General features: G+C 45.6%; 1 protein-coding gene across 1 annotated transcript; it reads left to right on the forward strand.

Moving 5' to 3' along the window:
• Window positions 1-11,027: 11,027 nt before the first annotated feature.
• LARP6 (La ribonucleoprotein 6, translational regulator) lies at window positions 11,028-26,181 on the forward strand. The gene is made up of 3 exons (XM_010593873.2): window positions 11,028-11,286; window positions 20,804-21,008; window positions 25,089-26,181. The coding sequence occupies exons 1-3, from the start codon at window positions 11,087-11,089 to the stop codon at window positions 26,154-26,156; spliced, it is 1,473 nt and encodes a 490-aa protein (XP_010592175.2). The 5' UTR covers window positions 11,028-11,086; the 3' UTR covers window positions 26,157-26,181.
• The last annotated feature ends 505 nt before the right edge of the window (window positions 26,182-26,686 follow it).

Below are 26,686 nucleotides of genomic sequence, written 5' to 3' on the forward strand. Positions count from 1 at the left end.
AGCCCAGGGGTAAGTTCTAGAAGGCAGGAGGTGACAGGAAAGCTGGTAATAGCAACCCAAGGTCGAGAAGGGGAGAGTGTTGACATGCCATAGGTTTGGCAACCAGTGTCACAAAACAATATGTGTATTGTTTATTGAGAAACTAGTTTGCTCTGTAAATCTTCAACCAAAGTACAATAAAAAAAATTTTTTTTTAATTAAGTAAAATAGTAATTAAATAGAAAAAAAGTTTTTAGTCTGGGCTACAAATTGTAAGTCATCCTGATTAGGCACCAGGTTCTTACTGCAAATGGGGTGACAACTGAAGAGAAGTCAAGCACTTGTGATTCTGTTACCTGTGTTTTTCAGGTTCTTGCCACCTGCCTTCTCTCACCCACTAATGCCGTTAGTGCACGACCTTACCCCCTAAACCACTCTCCAAGTATCTGTGGGAATTCCCTGGGGGCGTCTCACATGTGTGATAGCCAACATAGCCAGGAGCTGCTTAGCTGTTATCAAATAAAACCTTAAAGTGATATGCTGGGTGTGGCTCAATAAGCAGCTGCTGAGACCAAGTGGAACCTGTCCCTGCCTGTCCATTGTCCTCAAAGCACTGCATGTGACTTGAGCCAGTCAAACCCAGTTTACTAGCCTACATGCCAAAGAAAAAAATGCAATTCGTCTTACTGTGCCTGTGCACCACGACAACCTACGTAGTCCATAATGTTTGTATGAACTTCCTTGTGAGAGACGGTATAAAAGGTTCTGCCTTCCTTTGTTGGGGAGCATGATTTGAGCACCTCCTTTCCCCTTGCCTGTGTACTTGGAATAAATGCTCTTCTCCCCTCCTCACCTCAGTGTGTTTTTAGTGATAAGAAGCCTCACCAAGCAGGACCTGCTTTGGGTAACATATGACCAAAGTCAAGTGTAGCTAGTCACCACCTGGTGTCTGCAAGTTATCCCTCCTCTACTGTTCCAGCTGTAGACACTTCTCTGCTAGACAATGCTCTATCCACTGGGCATTGCTGACACTTCCCCTGGGCACAGCTGTGTCTACCAGGCACCACAGTCTCCTCCTATGGCTGATGAGGAGGAGCACAGTAAGTGCCAAAGCTGTGAGTTGTTCTGTAAAGTGGCAAAGAATGCCTCCCATCTTATGTGTATACTCCATTAGTGGGGTCCCAAAGTAATATTCCTTCTGCCCAAACAGTTTATAGGGGTCATAGGGAAATGGCTTTTTCAGCTTTAATGTACAGTCCCCTAGCTTCCCACAGAACTCGGATGTATAACCACAGGGTGGAAAAGGGGGTCAGGTAGCAGACCTTGGCCCAGAGACAAACATGTGTCAGACACCGAGCTGCCCTCCAAATCATTTGTCCTTTCTGACAATGGAGGCTTTGTTGGTGGGTCAAGCTGGTGGTGCCTGGCTCCCAATTCTCTGAGATGACTGTTCCCCTGGGAGGAGCTTCAATCCCTAACGTAGAGATCTCTGGGTCTGCTCACTGGTTTGCCGTCCCCATCTGAACCCCAGCAGAGGACATAACTTGGGCTCCTCCTGGAACCCACACCTTGTTTCTGTGTCCCCCTCTAGGCTGGGATACGTGAGGCAGGGATGATATCTTACTTGCTCTTATATGCCTGAAAGGTGGTACAGGCCTGGCATGTAGAAGGCGCTCAGTTCGTTTTATTGAAAGGCCATCTCATATCCTAGGTCAGTGGTCACTAAACTTCAGCTTGAATGGAAGCCACTTGGGATATTGATTGCTAGGCCCTAACTCCAGAGATCTGACTCATTAGGTCTGGGGTGAGGGCCCAGGAATCTGTATTTTAATAAGCCCCAGGTAATTCTAATGCAGGTGGTCCTTGAATCTCACTTTGCCTATACCTCACACAGGCTGCAAGCAGGGCCACTATTAGCCCTTTAGCACCTTTGTGAGAATTAGAAGTAGGGACTCCCTCCTCAGTACTCTGGTCCAGAGCCAGAGTGATAGCTTAGTGAGCAGAGTTTGGGCTATAATTTCAGTCCCTTTGTCCCCTTGGTTCTGCTGTACACAACCTGCACAACTGTTTGCAGCAGCCTAGTCTGAACCCAGCTCATGCTAAGAAATGGTACACCTGAGAAATTGATCTTTGAGTCGTCTAATCTCTCATGAAACACTAGGAAGATGCTGGGGCTGAAGTGTGTTGGTTACTTGCACCTGGACATCAGGGTGAGCCAGTAGCCAGAGTCTCCAGGAGAGTATGAGCTTGGACTATCTAGCACAGAGGCTCTTAACCTTTGCTGAATGTGTTGGAGTCACTTGAGAAAATTTGAAAGATTCTCACCCCTAGAAACTTAATTGGGCTGAGGTGTAGCCTGGGCATCAGAAATTTTTAAAACTCTCCAGGTGATTCTACTGTGCAGCGAGTTTGAAACTCTTTAACAGAGCCCTCACCCTCATCGGGGAGAAGCCCTGGCTGCCATGTACTTTCCTAGAGATGGGAGGCCCAAGGATGGGCTTGCCCTTCTGACGGGGGTTTGCAGCTGGGCCTCTTGCTCTGTGTGATCTAGCTTTGTGCAGGTATGTTCTTCAGGTTTTCCTGCAGTAAAGGAATGACTTAACTTTGCCTGTGCTTCCTGGTGCCATCCTACTAATCGCCTTTACCTCTGTAATTACTGGACAGTCTCCTAGACCTAGCCCCTTCCTACCACCCATCCCAATAAAATCCATCTGTTTTTAATGTGTCAAAATCCTCATAAATTGATAGGGAAATAACTGGATAAATTAATGCCCCATAAGATGTCAATGACAGGTAAAGCTTAAATACTCTCTCTCTGAAGTATATGCCGAAATAACTTGACAATATGCCACCAAGAAATTGTTATAACAAGGTGTTATTTTTAAATGGTGAGACCCAAACTTGGGATGCTGTTTTGTTCTTTCGTTGTTGTTGCTGGGTGCCAACGAGTTGGTTCTGGCTCATACTACAGAACAAAACACTGCCTGGTCCTGTGCCATCCCCACAATCGTTGTTATGCTTGAGCCCATTGTTGCAGCCACTGCGTCAGTCCATCTCATTGAGGGTGTCGTCTTTTTCCGCTGACCCTCTACCTTCCCAAGCATGATGTCCTTCTCCAGGGACTGGTCCCTCCTGATCGCGTGTCCAAAATAAGTGAGATGAAGTCTTACCAACCGCGCTGCTGAGGAACATTCTGGATATACTTCTTCCAAGACAGATTTGTTCGTTCTTCTTTAGCCCATGGTATATTCAATATTCTTTGCCAATACCATAATTTAAAGACATCAATTCTTCTTTGGTCTTCCTTATTAATTGTCCAGCTTTCGCATGCATATGAGGTGATTGAAAACACCATGGCTTAGGTCAGGCGCACCTTAGTCTTCAAGGTAACATCTTTGCTTTTCAACACTTTGAAGAGGTCTTTTGCAGCAGATTTGCCCAGTGCAATCTGTCTTTTGATTTCTTGACTGCTGCTTCCATGGGTGTTGATTGTGGATCCAAGCAAAATAAAACCCTTGACAACTTCAATCTTTTCTCCATTTATCATGATGTTGCTTATTGGTCCGTTGTGAGGATTTTTGCTTTCTTTACATTGAGGTGCAATCCATACTGAAGGCTGTGGTCTTTTTTCTTCATCAGTAAGTGTCTCAGGTCCTCTTCACTTTCAGCAAGCAAGGTTGTGCCATCTGCATAATGCAGGTTGTTAATAAGTCTTCCTCCAGTCCTCATGCCCTATTCTTCTTCATATAATCCAGCTTTCGGATTATTTGCTCAGCATACAGATTGAATAATTATGGTGAAAGGATACAACCCTGACACACACCTTTCCTGACTTTCAACCACACAGTATCCCCTTGTTCTGTTCAAACAACTGCCTCTTGATCTATGTATAGGCTCCTCATGAGCACAATTAAGTTTTCTGGAATTCCTATTCTTTGCAATGTTATCCATAATTTGTTATGATCCACACAGTCAAATGCCTTTGTATAGTCAACAAAACACAGGTAAACATCTTCCTGGTGTTCTCTGCTTTCAGCCAGGATCCATCTGACATCAGCATTGATATCCCTGGTCCCACATCCTCTTCTGAAACTGACTTGAATTTCTGGCAGTTCCCTGTCAATATACAACTTCAACTGCTTTTGAATGATCTTCAGCAAAATTTTACTTGTGTGTGATATTAATGATATTGTTCGATAATTTCTGCAGTCGGACCACCTTTCTTGGGGATATGCATAAATATGGATCTCTTCCAGTTGGTTGGCCAGGTAACTGTCTTCCAAATTTCTAGGCATAGATGAGTGAGCACTTCCAGCACTGCATCCATTTGTTGAAACATATCAATTGGTATTCCATCAGTTCTTGGAGCCCTGTTTTTCAACAATGCCTTTGGTGAAGCTTGGACTTCTTCCTTCAGTATCAGCGGTTCTTGATCATATGCTACCTCCTGAAATGGTTGAACATCAACCAGTTCTCTTTGGTATAGTGACTCTGTGTATTCCTTCCATCTTCTTTTGATGCTTCCTGCATCATTTAATATTTTCCCCATAGAATCCTTCGCTATTGCAATTCAAGGCTTGAATTTTTTTCTTCAGTTCTTTCAGCTTGAGAAATACCGAGCGTGTTCTTCCCTTTTGGTTTTCCATTTCCAGCTCTTTGCACATGTCATTATAATACTTTGTCTTCTTGAGCTACACTTTGGAACCTTTTGTTCAGCTCTTTTACTTCATCATTTCTTCCTTTTGCTTTAGCTACTCTATGTTTAAGAGCAAGTTTCAGAGTCTCTTCTGACACCCATTTTGGTCTTTTCTTTCTTTCCTCTCTTTTTAATGACCTCTTGCTGTCTTCATGTATGATGTCCTTCCACAACTCATCTAGCCTTCGGTCATTAGGGTTCAATGTGTCAAATTTATTCTTGAGATGGTCTCTAAATTCAGGTGGGATATATTCAAGGTCGTACTTTGGCTCTTATGGACTTGCTCAAATTTTCTTTACCTTCAACTTGAACTTGCATATGAGCAATTGATGGTCTGTTCCACAGTCAGCCCCTGGCCTTGTTCTGACTGATGATATTAATCTTTTCCATTGTCTCTTTCCACGGATATAGTCTATTTGATTCCTGTGTATTCCACCCAGTGAGGTCCATGTGTTGTTTATGTTGCTGAAAAAAGGTATTTGCAGTGAAAGAGTCGTTGGTCTTACAAAATTCTATCATGCAATCTCTGTCATGGTTTCTATCACCAGGGCCATATTTTCCAACTACTGGTCCTTTTTATTTGTTTCCTACTTTTACATTCCAATTAACAGTAATTATCAATGCATCCTGATTGCATGATCAGCTTCTGTAGCCCTGAGCATTTCTTGGTGTCCTTTGCTTGCAGGCAGATTCTCACATGCTGTCTTCTCCCTGTGTGTGACCCTTTTTTTTTTATGTCTGTCTTCTTTTGTAGGACATCAGTCATATAGGATTAGAACCTACCTTGCTCTGGTATGACCTCGTTAACCTAATTGATAACATCTGCAAAGTAAAACCCTATTTCCCCAAACAAGGTCACATTCACAGGTACCATTAAAAAAAAAACAAATCTGTTGCTGTGGAGTTGACTCCAACTCATAGCGACCTTATAGGTCAGAGTAGAACTGCCCTATAGGGTTTCCAGGGAGTAGCTGGTGGATTTGAGCTGCCGACCTTTTGGTTAGCAGCCATTCACAGATACAGGAGTCAGAATTTCACATATGTTTTTGGGAACCACAATTCAATTCATAATACCATCTAAAACTGGATAATGATATTATTAAACAAGAGAGAAAGGATATTGATGGAGAAGTCTCATAAGACATCTCATACCTATGGATAGGTATCCTAGCTCTTATTAAAGTTAGAACTGAGCTGTATGCTGGTTGCCTGCCCAGAGATGTCCTCTGTTTTCTCAGTGTATTCAGAATTAAGTTGGCTCTGAAAGCCTACTTCAGCTTATAAAAGTTTGTCATATAGACAAAAATATCAATTTCTTAATTTAAGTGAAAGAATATACGTATCTAGCAACTAGACTACATGTGTTCCCCATTCAGCCTAAGGTTTTCCTGGTGTGGAGGTACCTGGGAGGCCATATCAGTGACAGTATGTTAACATATACTGAACATCCAGTCTGTGCCAGGGGCTGTGCCAGACATTTTCCACAAACAATCTAATTTGATTTATGCCCCTAACTCAGTAAGAATCATTTGAACCATTTTACAGGTAAGAAAACTGAATGGCAGAGAGGTTACATAGCTAAGAAGTAGTGAGGCTGGTATCTGAATCCAGGTCTATTTGATACCAAAATGTGGGCATTTCCACTACACGCTGTAGCTTATGTGTAAGCTTTTCTGGTAAACTTCAAGATTTTCTCAGTGATGTTTTCACTGGTTGTACCTCTCCACTTCCATGTGAATTTGTACAGATTTCTGCTACAGCATTTTTTTACAGTAGATACATTCTAATTATTGAAAGCTGACTTTTCTAGAAACTCCCTCTGTCTCTTGGTGTTCATGGATCATGTCTTAGCTGTTTTACAAAGTTGAGGCCAGCACAGGCCTGGGTATTTGAAACATGTTTAAACAAATGATTTTTTTTTTTCCTATGATTAAATGAGTAAATTAAATGCCCTCTTCACCTACAGTTAAAACCAGACCTTTTAGTGAGGCCCGCCCCCTTCCCTTCAACACTTAACCCACTCTCAATTTCACCACATCAATATCTTATTCTAAGTTCTTGCTTTCCAACTCTGGTGCCAGAGACACTCAAGTATTTTCAATCAATTCCAAAACAAAATCTTTTTATGTATTTCAAAGGCCTCTCAGGGTTGAGTAGTTGCTTCAGTTCTAACCTCAGCCCATCCCGGTGCCTTGTCAATGTATATCCTTTTGTTTTAGCCTTAAGAGCCATAGAAAAAGCTATTTCCCATTTTGAGTTTACTATAAAAATGAGGCATCGAGATTCCGGGGAAAGGGAAAGATGCCAACCCCAGGCTGAGGTCATGATTTCATTTGAGGAGACTTTGCTAATATTCCCAAGGGTGATGCGAACTCCCTGAAATGATGTTCCAGCTGGGCCTGGGTGGGGCTAGCCTCATTCCCCTGTCACAGCTCTGCAAGGGAAGAGCCTGGAAACCAGGAGGGACCCCGTAAAAGGGCCTTCACCAGTGACATAAATGATGGGGCCTGTGGGTAGGATTAATCACATCAACAGATGTTCCTAGATCCGAGGGTCTCTGCTAAACAGAATACAGGCTGCGAAAAGTGTAAGAGGCCCTTCCCTGCAAACCTCACTAGGACTCAGTTTCCTCATTTGAAAAGTGACTGCATTGAGCTCCTCTCCCAAAATACTCCAGATGTAGACGAGAATGTCTGCGCTTCCCGCCCCCCAGCATTGGGCTGAGAAGGCAAATGAGAAACTTCTGTGGAGTCTTGTGCTTGGCCTTTAACATGTCCGTGCAAAGTTTGCATTTAATGTCATGGTATATTCCAAGTTATTTTAGCATATACACATGGCTCTTCTTTTATATGTTCAGGTAAAGTTGGTATCCCAGAAAAATGCTCCAAACATACCCTATGACTTATGCGGCCCAGGAAAAAGGTTTGCACTCCTGGGGATACCTGTTCTATACCAGGAAGGGCTCAGAGCTGGGTAAGGTCTGACATCCTTCCAAGATTTAAAATTCTGTTATTCTAAATGATATCAGTGTATTAGATTCCTAGTGCTGCCGTAACAAAGCACCTCAAGTTGGGTGGCTTATAAGAACAGAAATTCATTGTCTCACAGTTCTGGAGGCTAGCAGTCAAAATTCAGGGCATTAATGGTATTGATTCCTTCTGAGAGCTCTGAGGGAGAACCTGTCCCATGCCTCTGCCCTAACTTCTGGTGATGGCTGGTGGTCCTTGGTGTTCTTGGCATGAAGATGCAATATTCCAATCTCTGCCTCTGTCTTCACATGACTGTCTCCCTTTTGTGTCTCTCTCTGTGTCTCTTCTTCCTCTTTTATAAAGACATTACTCATTGGATTAGAACGCCCTCAACTACAGTACGAACTCATGTTAACCGATAATACCTTCAAAGACCCTATGTCCAAACAAGTTTGCATTCACAGGTACCAGAGGTTAGGATTTCAGCATATCTTTTTGGGGAACACAATTCAATCCATTATAATTAGAAATAGTATGTGCAGATATATTTGAACCTAAGGGCATACAAATTTAATTTACTTTTTCAAAACTTGAACCCGTCCAGTGGCTCCTCAGGAGAAAGATCTGACTGACAGTCTGCTCCTGTAAAGATTATAGCCTAGAAAACCCTATGGGGCCGTCTACTCTGTCACATGGGGTTGCTATGAGCGGCAGTCAGCTCAATGGCACCTAATGACAACAACGATAACAAAATAAAACGTGTGTAGACCACATTTACCCACCAACTCCTAGTTCTCAAATTGTAGGGGGCCTAGGAATCTATATTTTCGGGAAAGTCCCCAGGGGACTGTTATGATCAAGCGATTAGAAACCCTGAGATTAAGTGTATGAAAAGTCTTCATAAACTGTAAAACCTAATACAAACGCAAGCCCTTATCGTGGGTAGGGATAATAGTCGCTGCTGTCTGGTGTAGAGGTTAAGTGCTATGGATACTAACCAAAAGGCCAGCAGTTCGAATCCACCAGCCGCTCCTTGGAAACCCTATAGGGTGGTTCTACTCTGTCCTATACGGTCCCTGTGAGTCAGAATCAACTGGACAGCAATGGATTTTTTTTGGGGGGGCGGGTATTGAAACAAATAAAACCAAAACCAAACTGTCGATCTTTTGGTTAGCAGCCAAGCTCTTAACCACTGTGCTACCAGGGCTCCTGTCAGTGTCAATAAAAAAAAAAACAAAAGGGAGACTTAAATGAGATAATGCATGTTGCTTTGTGAAATTCAGGAATGGAAGTTATCAGACTAGGAGGTGTAGGGGCAGCTGTGACACTCTCTTCCTCATCCTCATCACAGTGGTGGATGAAGTGTGCAGATGTTCTAAAACCTTGGTAGCCTTGGAGGAAGGCACAGTCAGCTTGGAACAAGACACTCCCCACTTCTTGCCTCTTCCTCTGAGTAGCTGAGACCCAGGACTTTGAGCTATTCTGATTCAGAAACAACGGAAGCACCGAGGGTCTCTCTCTTCTGTTACTTATTCTAAGAAGGACTTCTTTCAAAAGGGAGATCTGACAAAAACAAAAAACAAAAAAAACAGGGACGCACATTGTAGTCAAACCTTAAAAAGATAGCTGTCCTTGCTGATCCCTTAGGTCTCTCCTAGCCCCAGCCAGGCACCCAGGGCCCTATGCAGGGCATCTCCAAGAGACCCCATTTCTTGAGCCTCTCCTGACTTGCTTCCTTATCAAAACTTAATGGTTCAGGGTTCTATTCTTTTGGAGTATGGCCAATTAATATGATGAATTATGTTAAGGACACTAAATTGGGAGTTTTGTGAAGGCAAATTCATTCAGGTTTTATTAATTTCTAGGCCACTACCCCTAACTTAAGAAGCCCTGGTGGCACAGTGGTTAAGTGCTCGGCTGCTAACCAAAAGATGGGTAGTTCTAACCCACCAGCCACCAGCGGCTCCATGGGAGAAACAACCTGGCAATCTGCTCCTGTAAAGATTAAAACAAACAAAAAAACTTCCTGTTGAGTTGATCTGGACTCATAGCAACCCTGTAGAACACAGTAGAACTGTCCCATAGGATTTCCAAGGCTGTTATCTTTATGGAAGCAGACTGCCACATCTTTGTACCATGGAGTGGCGGGTGGGTTCGAACCACCAATCCTTTGGTTAGCTGAGCACTTAACCACTATTCCACCAGGTTTCCGTAAAGATGACAGCCTAGGAAATTCTATGGGCCAGTTCTACTCTGTCCTATAAGGTTCCTATGAGTCAGAATTGACTTGATGGCAATGGTTTTTGTAGGAACCCTGACAGTGCACCGGTTAAGCACTACCTTAAGGGACCCTGGTAGTGCACTGGTTAAGCGCTGGATTGCTAACCCAAGGTTGGTGGTTCAAACCTATCCAGTGGCTCTGCGGGAGAAAGACCTGGCAATCTGCTCCTGTAATTATTACAGCCAAGAAAATCCTGTCCCGCACTTCTACTCTGTTACCTGGTTGGCTATGAGTTGGAATCGACTTGAGGCCACACAGCAACAACCCCTACCTTAATTTTTGGTTCACATTTGGGGGGTGGAGATGATAATTTGACATTAAATGTGAAAAGGTGGCACAATTTTAGAACATACTGGCATTTCCATAGTTCCATTTATTCAGTCAACAAGCATTTGAGTGCCTGCTATGTGCAGGGCATATTCAAAGAGGTGGACATGGAGCAGTGGTTTTCAAACTTTAGTGAGCTTCAGCATCACCTGGAGCACTTGTTAGAACACAAAGTGCTGAGTCAGATTCTGCTTCAGGTGGGCCCTGAGAACTTGCATTTCTCACAAGTTCCCAGGTAATGCTGATGAATCATCACTAATGATGCTGGTCTGGGGGCCACACTCTTGGAAACCACTGGTGGGGCATGGCAGGAGCCAAGTCCCTGACCTCGTAGGACCCATAGTCTAGGATGCTTAGGCCAAAAAGACTGACGGCAGAGATTTCAGTCATCCTGGCAGGTCAGGGGAGAAAACACGCAGGAGGCAGAGACGCCTTTAGACCCCCTGAAGCTGCTGTCTGTGCCTGCCACCCTGAAACTGAGAAGAACTCAGACGTGCTGCGCCCCTCCCCCGGGGGCAGGCTGAAAGGAGGGGGCGGACAGAAGATCCGGGGGTCCAGCGAACCTTTCCAGGGCAGGCCTCTGCTGGAGGAGGGCAGAGGGATCGCCCTCCCCTTTCCAGGCCCCTCCTGCGCTGGCGCTCGGCTAGCGGTCAGGGCGGTGGCGGCGCGGGGTGGCGCGGGGCGGGGCGCGGCGCGGCGCCGCGACCCCAGTCCCTCCCCGCGGGGCGCGCTCGCGCGGTCCCCATTCCCTCGTCTCAGTCGCCACCGCCCGCCTGGCACGGCCTCGCGGCGCGGGGACTCAGCGGAGCGTCAGTGCCAGCCGGTCCGCGAGCCATGGCCCAGCCCGGCGAGGAGGCTCTGTCCAGGCCCGAGACGGCAGTGCAGATCCGTGTCGCCATCCAGGAGGCCGAGGACGTGGAGGAGCTGGAGGAGGAGGAGGAGGGGGCGGACACGCGGGTCGCTGGGGACCCGGCTCAGTATCTCAGTCCCGGCTGGGGCAGCGCCAGCGAGGAGGAGGCCAGCCGCGGGCACAGGTAGGGGCGGCGCGCGGGCCTGCCGGAGGTGGAGCGAGGGAGAGGGGCGCAGTAGCCTCGGATCCCCGAGCCCGGGCGGAATGAGTTCCGGGAGCTGACGGTGCTTGAGAGCGCGGCAGGCAGAGGGAGCTGGGGACCCGGCTCGGCATCTCAGTCAGAACCGGCCTTTGGTAATTGTCGGAGCCTGGGCCGGCAGTTCGGTAACGGGACCAAGGCTCCCAGGGCCGACGGCGGGGCTATGAGGGGCCTGGATGTGGGGATACTCTTGGATCCGAGAGGAAGCCCTCCCTGAGGCACCTTTGCGTCTCCTCCCCACCAAGAGCTCACCCAAAGACCCACAACACGGCCCATTCCAGCCCAGTCTTCACCCCTGAGGCTGAGCCACCACCCCTGCGAGAGGTCCCCTTCACTGTCATGACCGCCCTGTCTCCAACAGTCCAAATGGCTTTGCTCAGTGGCTGGGGCGGTGGGAGGCCAGCTTCCTAGTGGGGGATCCACCAGGAGGAGTTCTCATGGTGTAGAGAGGGCTCTCTTGCTCTGATTTAAGATCACTTCAGGGCTTGCTGCTTGCATCTGCACACACACTCCCCCCACCCCACGGGGATTCCCGTTTTCACACAGCCTTCCCCTCCTGACTTCTGTGCCTGCGTCATCATCATCATCTTGCTGCCTTGGGGTTGGGGTTCTGCCTGATGGGTGTCTGGAGCTTGTATGACACCTGTAACCTTGCCTCTGGGCTCCGAGCTTTGTCATCAGTCACACACCTTAGACTGTGGTCCACTAATGCCAAGACCCTTCAGAAGTGTGGTTTTTGTTCTTGCTGTGGAAAAGAGATACAGTATGCAATATCCATAGGAATGAGAGTGGACAGTGGCGGAACTTGCAAATTCTGGCAAATGCCGGCAGACATTTATCAAAAGCCCTATTTCTCCTGGGATTCTGTGCACAGGCTTTTAGCTATCATGACTCTGCAGGTTAATTTCCTGGCAGGCCTCGATCTACTTCATTGGCAGAATACTAAACTCAAGCGTACAGGGGTCCCAGGGCCAGAGCCATTCCCCATCACTGGCCCGCCCTTCCCCAGTGGAAAGGGTCAGGACTTTGGGACCCAAAGATTCAGAGTAATCCAATGGTGACAGAGCTATTCAAGTTGAGAAGCCCAGTCTAAGAGTTTAGGGCAGGAAAGCTGGACCACAGTATATGCAGATTTATCAGTACGTTACACACTGTAAAGCCTGATTCATTCATTCATTCAGCTCTATGCTAAGTACTCAGATGATAACAATGATGAATCCACAGTCACTGACCTTGAGCAGCTCAGAGTTTTGAGGAGAAGGTAGCCACCCAGTCAAATAATTTCAGAACTTATGGTAAAATAGCCCTGAGTGGTTTATCTTTCTGACTTTATTTGCCTGTGACTATGGCAAAGAGTGAGAGTGGTCCCCTGGCCTGGGGACTAAGTTTTTGGGATTGTACCATTAACCTGTTGCCATCAAGTTGCTTCCGATTCGTAGTGACCCTAGAGGATAAGGTAGAACTGCCCCATAGGGATTCCAAGACTATAATCCTTAGGAAAGCAGACCACCACATCTTTCTCCCAAGGAGCAACCAGTGGGTTCTAACCACCAACCTTTTGGTTAGGAGACGAGCGCTTAGCCACTGCACCACCAGGGCTCCCTACTGTACCGTTAGTAGAGACTAAAGCCCTGTTTATTTCTCGGGCCCAGGAAGATCCTGATTGATCCTCAGTACTGGTGGGCCTCTTGCCCTCACCTTTTCCACTCTCACCTCCAGAGCTGCCCTTCTTCTCTTTCAGCTCCAACAGCTTGAGTTTCACGGGGTGTTCAGTGTGAAGCACCTCCTGGCATAGAGTTGACTCCTGAAAGCCCCTGGGGCTCCTTAGAGTAGTGGAGCTGATGAAGCTCAGCCAGCTGCAATGCAGAGTACCGGGAGACCCAGCCAAGTATGGGATCGACACTGTCTCTGCTTGGGCCCAGCCTGGCATGGCAGCAGTGACTGCCCTGTGTGAGCATTTCACAGCTCCTGGAACCTACAGAAGGAAGCCCTGATTCTTAAACCTGCCCGTTATGTGGCACCCACTCACATCATCCCCTCAACTCATTGCCTTCTTCCTCGCCTCTCGACATTTTATGCTCCACCGGTACCATCCCTGAGCGTAGCACTTTGTCTCCATGCCTTTGCGCTCCCACCTCTAGGTCCCTCTGATTGATTCCAAACCAAAACCCGTGGCCATTGAGTAGACTCCGACATGGCGACTCACGAGCTGCAGAAGAGTAGAACCACTCTGTAGAAGTGGCACAAACTGTTAAGCACTGGACTACTAGCCGAAAGGTTGGTGGTTCAGACCCACCCAGAGGCACATTGGAAGACAGGCATGGTGATCTGCTTCCGATAGGTCACAGCCTTGAAAACCCTACAGAGTAGTTCTACTCTGTACACATGGGGTTGCCATAAGTCGGAATCAACTCATAAGGGAAACTGACAACAACGTCAATCTTTAAAGAAGCCATTCTTCCAAGGTGCCACTGGGTAAGTTCAAACTACTAACCTTCAGGTTAGCAGCCCGGTGCAAACCAGAGCAAGCCTTTGAAACTTCGCTGCCTGCTTCCTGCCACCCACAACTCCCACCCCAAAGCTGGATTTGTTTTCTCATTTCTGTGTTGCTGGCGTAGTGGTGAAGTGCTACGGCTGCTAACCAAAAGGTTGGCAGTTGGAACCCGCCAGGCGCTCCTTGGAAACTCTGTGGGACAGTTCTACTCTGTCCTATAGGGTCTCTACGAGTCGGAATCGACTCGACGGCAGTGGGTTTGGTTTTTTTGGTTTTGTGTTGCTGTAGTACTCTTTGCATTTTATGTCTAGCACGTATCACGTTTATGACTATATAGCTCTTTCTCACTGAGAAAGTGACACAAATTCAGGGACCATGCCTGCTGTGTTCTCATTGTGTCCTCATCACCCAGCACAGCACCCAGTACTTGGTAGGAGCTCTGTAAACATTTCTTGAATGAATACATATCCATCATTGCACTCACTCCCCTGTGGTGAAGTGTTTGTGTTTCTCTTCCACTAGACAGTGAGATCCTTAAAGACAGCCGCCTTCCTGATTCCCGTCCGTATCTCCAGTACTTAGCCCAATAAACAAAAAAAAACCAAACCCAGTGCCGTCCAGTCGATTCCGACTCATAGCGACCCTGTAGGACAGAGTAGAACTGCCCCATAGAGTTTCCAAGGAGCGCCTGGCGGGTTCCAACTGCCAACCCTTTGGTTAGCAGCCGTAGCACGTAACCACTATGCCACCAGGGTTTCCCTTAGCCCGATATCTTGTTTATATCAGGAGCCAAGGAATAAATGAACAATAAGGAAAAATCTTTACATCCTCAAGCGTTCATTCACCTTCTCCCTGCATTCACTAAAAAGGTGTGTTTATTCTCAACTTTTTAACATAAAAAATTTCAAACATAAAGAAAATGTGAAAGAATAGTATTGTGAGCATTCATATACTGACCATCAAGATTTAGCAATTGCTGATGTTTGCTAGGAGCTCTGGTGGTATAGTATGAAGCAGTCGGCTGCCGACTGAAAGGTCAGTGGTTCAAACCCACCAGCTGCTCCTCCGTGGGAGAAAAGACCTGGTGGGCTGCTTCCATAAAGATTGCAGCCTAGTCTTGTCGAGAAAAACTTGAAACTGTTTCAAGTTAAAATAGAAGTTTATTAAGGGTTTAAAGCCATTGCAACTGGGGAAGCACATAGCCCATTAAAAGTGGAACCAGGTAGGCCTGGGGCAGTTTCATTATACGGTTTATTCTTATGGGGTAAAAAAAGGAACCAAACCATAGGGAGGGCAATTACAGGAAAACCAATGAATATTATGATAATCATACTGATTGATTACTGATTATTAACGGTTGTAGTTAGTGATTACAGATAGTTTCACAGGATGCTTAGATCATGGTCACAAGATGCTTACATGTATTTTCTCTGTCCTGCAAAAATGATCTCTTTGGCAACAGCACCCAGACAGCACTCTCCCTGAGTACGTGTATTCGAGGGGTGCAGATGGTCACTCGAGGCATATGGTTTTACATCCTGGCTTTGACCACTGAGGAAAATCATGTTTTTCTCAAAAAACATAGCTGTTAGTCTAGAAATCCAGATTAAACCTAGAAGCACGGTCAGCATAGTATGCGTCTGTCACACTGACTGCGCTGAAAGTTGTCCTTCCTGAGACACTGGAAAACCCTATGGGCCAGTTCTACTCTGTCCCGTAAGGTCCCTATGAGTTCGAATCAACTTGATGGCACACAACACAGCATTTTTTTTTCCTAGTATTTATTTTTTTATTGTGCTTTAAGTGAAAGTTTACAAATCAAGTCGGTCTCTCGTACAAAAATTTGTATACACCTTGCTATGTACTCCTAGCTGATGTGCTGATGAGACAGCACACTCCTCTCTACCCTGTTTTCCTCGCGTCCCTTCAGATAACTTCTGTCCGCCTCTGCCTTCTCATCTCCGCTCCAGACAGGAGCTGCCCACATAGCCTCATGTGTGTACTTGAGCCAAGAAGCTCACTCCTCACCAGTATCATTTTCTATCTTATAGTCCAGTCCAATCCCTGTCTGAAGAGTTGGCTTTGGGAATGGTTCTAGTCTTGGGCTAACAGAAGATCCAGGGACCAGGACCTCCACGGTCCTTCTAGTCTCAGACCGTTAAGTCTGGTCTTTTTACAAGAATTTGAGGTCTGCATCCCACTGCTCTCCTGCTCCATCAGGGATTCTCTGTTGACAACACAATATTTTGCTGTATTTGTTTGATGGATATATAACATGCATGTTTCTCTAATCACTTGAAACTATGTTATATACAATACTTATACCCTAAATACTTCATTATGCAGCTCTTAATAATGACATTCTCCTACAAAACCATAATACTGTTATTGGAACTAAGAAAATTATCTCTAATTTCCAAATGTAATCCCTAATATAATCTAACACCCAAGTTTCATATTCAGGTTTCCCTAATTGTCTCTCAGTGTCTTTTACAGCTGTTTCTTTTTCCTTTCAAGCTAGAATCCAGCCCATGTTCAGGCATTTGCCTATCATGTCTCTTGTTGTTGTTGTTAGATGCCGTAGAGTCAGTTCCAACTCATAGCGACCCCATGCACAACAAAATGAAACACTTCCTGGTCCTGTGCCATCCTCACAATTGTTGCTATGCTTAACCCATTGTTGTAGCCACTGTGTCAATCCATCTTGTTGAGGGTCTTCCTCTTTTCCGCTGACCCTCTACTTTACCAAGCATGATGTCTTTCTCCAGGGACTGATCCCTCCTGATAACATGTCCAAAGTATGTAAGACATAGTCTTGCCATCCTTGCTTCTAAGGAGCAGTCTGGTTGTACTTCTTCCAAGACAGATTTGTTTGTTCTTTTGGCAGTCCATGGTATATTCAGTGTTCTTCTCCAACACCACAATTCAAAGGTGTCAATTCTTCTTTGGTCTTCCTTATTCATTGTCCAGCTTTCGCATGCGAATGAGGCAATTGAAAACACCATGGCTTGAGTCAGGTGCACCTTCGTCCTCAAGGCGATATCCTTGCTTTTCAGTAGTTTAAAGAGACCTTTTGCAGCTGATTTGCCTAATGCAATGCATCTTTTGGTTTCTTGACTGCTGCTTCCATGGGTAAAATGAAATCCTTGACAAATTCAGTCTCCTCTCCATTTATCATGATGTTGCTTATTGGTCCATTGTGAGGATTTTTGTCTTCTTTATATTGAGGCATAATCCATACTGAAGGTCGTGGTCTTTGGTCTTCATCAGTTAGTGCATCAAGTCCTCTTCACTTTCAGCAAGCAAGAACGTGTCATCTGTTTAATGCAGGTTGCTGATGAGTCTTCCTCCAATCATGATGTCCCGTTCTTCTTCATATAGTCCAGCTTCTTGGATTATTTGCTTAGCATACAGATTGGTAAAAGAATACAGCCCTGACACACACCTTTCCTAACTTATCCCTTTGTTCTGTTCAAATGACTGCCTCTTGATCCATCTACAGATTCCTCATGAGCAAAATTAAGTGTTCTGGAATTTCCATTCTCCACAATATTATCCATAATTTGGTATGGTCCACACAGTCGAATGCCTTTGCATAGTCAATAAAACACAGATAAACACCTTTCTGGTATTCTCTGTTTTCATCCAGGATCCATCTGACATCAGTAACGGTGCCCCATGTCATCTTCTAAAGCCAGCTTGAATTTCTGGCAGTTCCCTGTCGATATACTGCTGCAGCTGCTTTTGAATGATTTTCAGCAAAATTTTGCTTGCATTTGGTGTCAATGATATTGTTCAATAATCTCTTCATTCGGTAGAATCATCTTTCTTGGGAATAGGCATAAATACGGATCTCTTCAGTCGTTTGGACAGGAGGCTGTCTTCCATGTTTCTTGGCATAGACGAGTGAGCACTTCCATCATTGCACCCGTTTGTTGAAACATCTCAATTGGTATTCCGCCAATTCCTGGAGCCTTGTTTTTTGCCAATGCCTTCAGTAGAGCTTGGACTTCTTCCGTCAGTACCATCAGTTCCTGATCATATGTTACCTCCTGAAATGAATGAATGTTGACCAATTCTTTTTGGTGTAACGACTCTGTGTATTCCTCCCATCTTCTTTTGATGCTTCCTGCATCATTTAATATTTTCCCTGTAGAATTCTTCAGTATCACAACTCGAGGCTTGAATTTCTTCTTCAGTTCTTTTAGCTTGAGAAATGCCAAGCATGTTCTTCTCTTTTGGTTTTCTATCTCCAGGTCTCTGCACCTGTCATCATAATACATTACTTTGTCTTCTCGAGCTGCCCTTTGAAATCTTCTGTTCGGTTCTTTTACTTCAACATTTTTTTCTTTTGCTTTAGCTACTCAATGCTTAAGTGCAAGATTTGGAAGATTGGAAATGGAAGGAGAGGTGGAGGAAGGGTAGGACAATAATATCTATATCACTGTATAATGGAAAGTTGAAAAATAATGCCCAATATTAATGGAATAAGAAACAACTTTAAGTGTGTTATTTAAAAACACTAAAATAACCAATACCCCAAACCCAATAGATGAATGAAAAATTATATAAAATTTAACATTGGAACAAGGGTTGTGGGAAATAAGTGATCCCCAATCCTCATATAATGGGGCATGGATAGAAAATGTCAAAGGTTGGCAAGTGAGAAATAGAGCTATGAGCATAGTTTGTACAGCTATAAGGCAACTCTCATAAGAACTAAATGTTAAATAGACGTTGCCTTTAGGGAGGAAGAGTAGAGCGAGGAATTGTGTGGCTTTCTGTATATGCTCTGTACTATTTTATTTTACTTTTTATGGTTTATGTGTATTAGCTTTAAGCATCATTTTTGATGAGCTAATAACAGTATCCCAGGGAGAATTAATGAGGGCAGTGGGAATGGAATGAGAGAATGGATGGGAGACTGCAGAATAAAATCAAGGCTTGTTAACTGATTAGGTGGGGGGGCAAAGAGAAGGCTAAAAGATGCATCTGATAGTCTGAGCCTAAGTACAGAAACACAGGAGAATGGTGAATAGGGAAAGTAGTCGGTGGGAGAGAAGTAGTTTGGGAGTGAAGATATATGGTTATCACAGGATGGTTGTAGTTGACAAGATATTGGCCAGTGTTCATATTTAAAGGATAAAAACGTTTTTTAATGTGCAAGATCTTTTCTATTCAAAGGCTATTACACAAAGCAGGAAACAGTGCAGCATGCCTTAGATATAACATAGGCTTTCCAGCTCTCCCAGGATTCCCTTTGGCGATGCGCCACTGCTGCTGACAGCACCCACACAGAAGGAAGAGTCCTCTAAAGGCAAGAAGCTCACCTCTGCACTCACTGGGGGGTTTTGTATCACCTCCCTTTTTCTGCCCACCTATTCTGGGATCTCTGGCTATCTGCCTGTCTGCTCACTGGGTGCAGATAACTGATGCAGGGTCACCCCCAAGACATTATGGATTGTTTCTTATGAGACCATGTGAATGGATGGTCATAGACCATCTCTGGGTAGGCCCACGCTTCAGTCCTGTCTGAGGGCAATTTCTGAAGAAGACATCTTAGTCATTTAGGGCTGCTATAACAGAAATACCACAAGTGGATGGCTTTAACAAAGAGAAATTTATTTCCTCACAGTAAAATAGGCTAAAAGTCCAAATTCAGGGTGTCAGCTCCAGTGGAAAGCTTTCTCTCTCTGTCAGCCTTCCCTTCAATCTTCCCCTGAATTATGAGCTTCTCTGCGCAGGAACCCTAGGTCCAAAGGACATGCTTTGCTCCTGGCACTGCTTTCTTGGTGGTGTGAGCTCTCCTCCCCCACCCTCACCCCCACCAGCTTCTCTCTTTTACATCTCAAAAGAGATTGTCTCAAAACACAATCCAATCTTGTAGATTGAGTCCTGCCTCACTAATACAACTGCCACCCATCCTTCCTCATTAACATTGTACAGGCAGGATTTACCACATATAGGAAAACCACACAATACCAGGAATCCTGGCCCAGCCAAACTGATACACACATTTTTGAGGGGACATAATTCATGACAGAAGGTGACGAGGTCAGTTTTGGACATATTTAATTTGAAGCAATATAATAGTGCCCAAGTGGAAAGGTCTGGCAGATAGTTAGGAATTGACGACTGGCATTCAGGAGCAAGAAAAATTATGTTGGGGTGAGGAGAGGCAGATTTGGACCAGATGAATTTACCAAGGACCAGAGTATAGAGGCTATCAGGGGATAAAGAACCAAGAATAAAGAGAGAAGAAGGAGAGGAAGTCTGTCTAGATGGAGGTGCTGGTGGACGTGATCTTCAGTTAGAAGGGCCTCAGTGGATGGGACTGGGTTTGCAGACTCCATGGTAGAGTCCCAACATGATGTGGAAGGTATCGTGTATGCTGAGTTCAGAGAGTGAGGATTTGAGTTTGAACCCTGTATCTGCCTCTTATAAGTGAACCAATGAATTCACAAATCCCTTGGAAAATACCTTTATTTAAAAATAAGAGAAGGAAAAGTATCTGAAAGGGCAGTCTAGCACTAAGCTGTTTGCGCCCCCTAGGGACTCCTTTAGTGGCAAAACCAAAAAAAAAAAAAAATCCCCATTGCCATGGAGTCAATTTCAACTCATAGCCACCCTGTAAAAAAAAAAATTTTTTTTTTTTTTTTTTGTGGTACAGAGTGAAACTGCCCCATAGGGTTTCCAAGGAGCAGCTTGTGGATTCAAACTGCAGACCTTTTTGGTAAGCAGCCAAGCTCTTAACCACTGTGCCACCAGCATCACATAAATGTTAATAGGTGACATTATTATTTTAAGGACCCTCTATGCTTGTTAAAAACAAAAGCTTGATCTCTTAGCTGGTTGGAACCAAAAGCTGTCCCTTTACAGGCCGTGAGACCACTGTCTGGAAGGAGTCCAGTTCAGGTGTGACCTAGTGTCTCCTCCTTGTTTCTGCAGCACCACAAGTGGGGGCGAGAATGAGCGTGAGGACCTGGATCAGGAGTGGAAGCCTCCAGATGCAGAATTAATCCAGAAACTGGTGGATCAGATTGAATTCTATTTTTCTGATGAAAACCTGGAGAAGGATGCCTTCCTGCTGAAACACGTGCGGAGAAACAAGCTGGGATACGTGAGCGTCAAGCTACTCACATCCTTCAAAAAGGTAAGGCTTCATTTCCAGAAGCTGCTTCTAGAAATTCAAGGGTGTTTGAGGTTGTGGTTCTAAACATCTTTTACCCCTTTGAACCCTGATGACTAGCAATTTTTAAAATTTCTTCTGAGGCCTGAAAAAGAGAAAAATGAACAAGATAAAGGCTTTAGAATTGTAAGCATATCCTCCAACACTATTAAAAGGGTCCTGGGTGTTGGGATAAGTCTCAGCCAACAACAGTACTTGTGAAATGACATTACTTGTACTCAGTAAAATTCCAGCAATCTTGTCAGGCAGGTGGGTGGCCAGGGGGATGCTCTGCCAGGACAGGGGGACTCAGCGGCCTTGAAAGATGCCTATAAGGCCTAGAGTTAGATAAAGTCCAAGATTTTCATTTGTCAAGCTGAATAAATAAGAGAGGAAAGGAAAGAGCACCCAGGACTCTTGGAGATGAATCTTCTCTGAGATGCCTCTGCTGTGTCTGATGCCATATTCTCATCTCTAAGATGGAGAGACGGGAGAGCTAATGATTGCCGTTGTCAGGGGGACAACGGTGAGTCCCTGCTGTTTGCAGATCCAGCAGCAGGCTGTGGACTTCCTGCTTCTCAGAGTGTTATCAGAGCACTTGGTGTAAGAACTCTGTTTCTGCCCTGGGGAAAGTGCATTTACTGGAATGGAAAGGCACGACGGGGCCTGTCGCATAAGGGCATGTTGACAGGTGTCCACGGGCAAGTTGCCTGTGCGCTTGGTCAGAGAGCACTGGGGGAGAGCCGTCTTCTTGGAGTGCTTCTCTGCCTTGCCTCCAGTAGACCCTGCCCACCTCTCCTGCTCTCTTTCCTTCATTCATTCATCAAACATTGATTGAGTACCTTCTCTATGCTAAGTGCTGTGTGAGGCATACACCCAGATAAGTGCTGTGTGAGGCATAGGATGTACAAAATGAGTATGGCATTACCCCTGCCCTTGAAAACCTCCCAGTCTAATAAAGGAGTAAGGTGTATGAATGATTGCAGTACAACCATGGATAGTACTACCAAGGATGGGAGAAGAAAGTACTGTGGGAGCTAGCTGTTCAAAGCAACCAGCCCTGCCTGGAGAATTGAGACGTCTTCTCAGAGGTGGTGACACTTAAATAGGATCTTGGAGAATGAGTAGGAGTTTTCAAGGTCATGTCCAGAGAACAGTGAGTAAACCCTCATATGAAAAGTGCCTGTGGAGGAACCCAAAATGAAGCAGCCAGTGGAGCCATCCTATCAGCTCTGTGTACATTCCTTTATTTCCTCCCAGGGCTCCTGAGAGTCTGCCTGCTTTTCTTTCCTTTTAACCTGCTACTTATGAATCTGTTTTGAAGGTTTCGTCTCTGTGCAGCCCCTGGGTAGCACACACAGTAGAATACTTGATTTAGGTGGTGCCTGGACAACCCTTATGAAGGGTTATGGACACAGGCCTAGGATGCCTGACTGTAACCAAGATCTCCCAGTGGGCCTTACTACTGACTGTTCCTATTGTGATTAACAGAAAACCAACCAAAAGATTGATAGTTCAAACCCACCCAGAGGCACCCAGAAGAAAGGCCGGATGATCTTCTTCCAAAAGGCCATAGCCTTAAAAACCCTATGGAACACAGTTCTACATAGAGGCCCAATGAGTCAGAATTGGCTCATTGGCAACTGGTTGTTTTTTTTTTTTTTCTTTTCCTTCTCTGTACAAAACTGGCTGCAGAATAGACATAGTCTACTGACCACCTCCAAAACAAGAATAAAGACCCTTTTCATTCTAAAGGGTTTCCCGCTAATCACAAACAGGAAACATATATGAAACAGATAACAAACGTAGGGAAATTACAATGTTTCTGAAAATCTAAAAAAGGTCTTGTACTCATTGCTCAAGGACCAAAGCTACCTGGTTCCTTTTTTTAGGTGGCACCTGGAGGACCCTTGTAAAGGGTCGTGAACACAGACCCAGGGTGCCTAGACTGTAACCAGTGGCTCTTGCTACTGGCTCTGGAGGGACGCTTGGTCCTTGTGGGAGCCTACTTCTCTCTTAATTGGACGTAGTCTCCCATCAGTTTCTCTAGCCTCTGAGTGAGGCAGAGCCCCTTCTTCCCCCAGTCACTCCTTTCTCAGGCTTCAGGCTTATAACGTAGCTTCTCCTCTTCTCCTGAGCCCTCCCTCCCTGTCAATTGTTCTGGAGAAGGCTCCACCACATCTCATCCACAGAGAGCCATTCCCTGGCTTTCTCACAGTCTTGCGTAGACCTGCAATCATCATTTTTACCCTTTCTGGATCCTTCTTGACTCTGTCCACCTGAAACCTGGCCCTTCGCGTAGGCCTGGTTCGCTCTGCGCTTGGCCTATGTCACATCGATCAGCTTACTGATTCTGTGAGTAGACGATTTATGATTCCAGCACTCGAAGCCTAAGTCTGGGCCATTTCACCCAGAGATCACAGGCTGGAGTGGACAATGCCTTCTGTCCAGGAGCCTGTCTGACCTACCTCACTGGGCTCTAAGAGGTCCTCCCTTCCTGCCCAGTTTAATGAGCTCTCCCTTCCTGAGTTCCCCTTAAGTCCCTGTTCGGGCTCAGGAGTGCCTGAAGTCCCCAGTCCCCTGGTAGACCAACACCATTGGCCTGGCCTAAGAGGACTCAGAGCCATCTTGCCATTCCTGGCTCAGGTTACCCACCCCACCCACCTCCTCCACTTCTTTGGGATGACTCATTCTCGCTGGTGTCCCCCTCACAGGAAGTGGGCCTCCAGAAGATTACTCTTTTACAGGATAAATATAGCTTTCATATACTGCAACATCGTTACACACAGTTTCCACTAAGGGAGGGGGGAAGGGTGATTATTTCATCATCCTCCATGAGGTCCAAGTTGGATTTGATTCCAGGTTGAAATAGTCCATTTTACTCTCAGGAGATATTGCAGTGAAATATGAAAGATCTCTTGGAGCCTACTTTGTAGCAAATGCATATATGCAGAAATGTAACTTCAGAGAAGCATTTGAATGTTAAAATCTCTGAGTCCTACCAATGGTAGCACACCATATTTGAATAATGATAGCGTATAGTATTTACTGGGTACTCACTATAAGCTTGGAGCTGTCCTAAGTCATAAATACACACACACACACACACACACACACACACACACACACCCCAAACCCAACCCATTGCCGTCAAGTCAGTTCTGCCTCGCGGCAACCCCGTGTATGTCCGAGTAGAGCAGTGCTCCATGGGGTTTCAGTGGCTGTGATCTTACAGAAGCAGATCACGGGACTTTCTTCCATGGTGCTGCGGGAGGACTCAAACTGCCAACCTTTTGGTTACTAGCCAAGAGCAAACTATTTGCATCACCCAAGGACCTTTACATATACATTGTTGTTTTTGTTGTTAGTTGCCATCAGGTTGATTCAGACTCATGGTAGCCCCATGTGTGCAGAGTAGAACTGCCCCATAGGGCTTTCAAGGCTGTGACTTTTTGGAAGCAGATCACCAGCCCTGTCTTCTGAGGTGCCTCTGAGTGGGTTTGAATCACCAACCTTTCAGCTAGTAGTCTAGCGCTTAACTGTTTGCACCACCTAGGGACTCTTATATATACATACACACGTATATATTTATTCACTTAATCCTCATGACAACTCTGTGAGATCGGTACTATTAACGTCTTCATTTTACAAATGAGAAAGTGGAGATAGTGAAAGGTTTAATAACTTCCCAGGTCCTATAGCTAGTTAGAGGTGGGTTTTGCATTTGTTTATTCAACAACCTTGTTCCAGAGGGGGACACCGGGGAGAATGAGTCATCCCAAAGAAGTGGAGGAGGTGGGTGGAGTTAACCTCTAAACTTGCACAGAATAGAACATTTCCATTGTCACAGAAATTTCCATTGGACAGCACTGTTCTAGACTATGCTTCTTCCTTTGAAGTTGTAGAAAATGTGTTCATTCACCAGATTTTTGAGCGCCTACATCTGCCAAATATGATTCTAGATACCAGTGTTGCAGTAATAAGGGAGGGAGAGAGATTATAGAGTAAACAAGGGTGGACAAGGACATTTTAGGCACTATTTCTGATTTGCTTTATATTCTTCAGGTAAAACACCTCACAAGGGACTGGAGAACCACAGCTTACGCCTTGAAATATTCAGTGACCCTTGAGCTGAATGAGGATCACCGGAAGGTGAGGAGGACCACCCCTGTCCCACTCTTCCCCAATGAGAACCTTCCGAGCAAGATGCTTCTGGTCTATGATCTCTATCTGTGCCCTAAGCTGTGGGCCCTGGCCACCCCCCAGAAGAATGGAAGGGTGCAGGAGAAGGTTATGGAACACCTGCTCAAGCTCTTTGGGGTCTTTGGCATTATCTCCTCAGTGCGGATCCTCAAACCTGGGAGAGAGCTGCCCCCTGATATCCGGAGGATCAGCAGCCGGTACAGCCAAGTGGGGACCCAAGAGTGCGCCATTGTAGAGTTTGAGGAGGTGGAAGCGGCTGTCAAAGCCCACGAGTACATGATCTCAGAATCTCAAGGCAAAGAGAACATGAAAGCTGTCCTGATTGGTATGAAGCCACCCAAAAAGAAACCACCCAAAGACAAGAACCACGATGAGGAGCCCACTGTGAGCATCCACCTGAACAAGTCCCTAAACAAGAGAGTTGAGGAGCTTCAATACATGGGTGATGAGTCTTCTGCCAACAGCTCCTCTGACCCTGAAAGCAACCCCACATCACCGATGGCTGGCCGGCGGCATGTGGTCAACAACAAGCTCAGCCCTCCTGGCCACCAGAATCTCTTTCTGAGCCCGAATGCCTCCCCCTGCTCAAGTCCTTGGAGCAGCCCTTTGGCCCAACGTAAAGGTGTTTCCAAAAAGTCCCCACTGGCCGAGGAAGGTAGACTGAACTCTAGTACCAGCCCTGAGATCTTTCGCAAGTGTATGGATTATTCCTCCGACAGCAGCATCACTCCCTCTGGCAGCCCCTGGGTTCGGAGGCGCCGTCAAGCTGAGATGGGGACACAGGAGAAAAGTCCTGGGGCAAGTCCTTTGCTCTCTAGGAAGATGCAGACTGCAGATGGGTTACCTGTGGGGGTACTGAGGCTACCCAGAGGCCCTGACAACACCAGAGGATTTCATGGTGGACAGGAGAGGAGTAGGGCTTATGTATAATAAATACCTTCTATTTTTAATATCAGCTGCATTGAAAGCCACCTTTGTTTTCAAGGTTCTGACAAATACCTGGCATGACCTAGAATGTAATTAAGTCCCCTTTGAAAGATTTTGTACACATGTAGACCTCATAATTTATATATTTGTAATGTATATAAACTGTCCAGTACACTATGGTTTTAAGAGCATCTTCTAGTTCAGAACACCCATTTGTCCCAGCATGGCCATTATTTCATGGCTTTGAAGGGCTGGTGGACAGAGACTCCCTGGGGAAGGGCTGGTGGAAGGTCTCTTCTTTGGGACAGGGTTTTTCCCTGTGGTGACTGGGCTGTTCTCAGTAGGCCATGCAAGGACTCCCTGAGAGCCCAGAGGAGTTCTCTTCTGCAACAACAGCTAGTTAAGCTGATACCATGGTATCTCATAGGACCAAATGTATGTTTCCTGTCAAATGAATAAATAATAAAACACCCAACTGGCATGCTGACTCTGAGGTCTTAGACTGTGCCTGACAAAAGTCTATTCCTGTCTGA

This window comes from Loxodonta africana, chromosome 13 (genome assembly GCF_030014295.1).
Source record: "Loxodonta africana isolate mLoxAfr1 chromosome 13, mLoxAfr1.hap2, whole genome shotgun sequence".
Taxonomy (NCBI): domain Eukaryota; kingdom Metazoa; phylum Chordata; class Mammalia; order Proboscidea; family Elephantidae; genus Loxodonta; species Loxodonta africana.

What these genes read in the sequence shown, in the direction of transcription:
- LARP6 (XM_010593873.2), top strand. Translation starts at nt 11,087, where the DNA reads ATGGCCCAGCCCGGCGAGGAGGCTCTGTCCAGGCCCGAGACGGCAGTG. An exon ending in GAGGCCAGCCGCGGGCACAG is followed by an intron (nt 11,287 to 20,803) that starts GTAGGGGCGGCG and finishes TTGTTTCTGCAG; the next exon opens with CACCACAAGTGGGGGCGAGA. An exon ending in TACTCACATCCTTCAAAAAG is followed by an intron (nt 21,009 to 25,088) that starts GTAAGGCTTCAT and finishes TATATTCTTCAG; the next exon opens with GTAAAACACCTCACAAGGGA.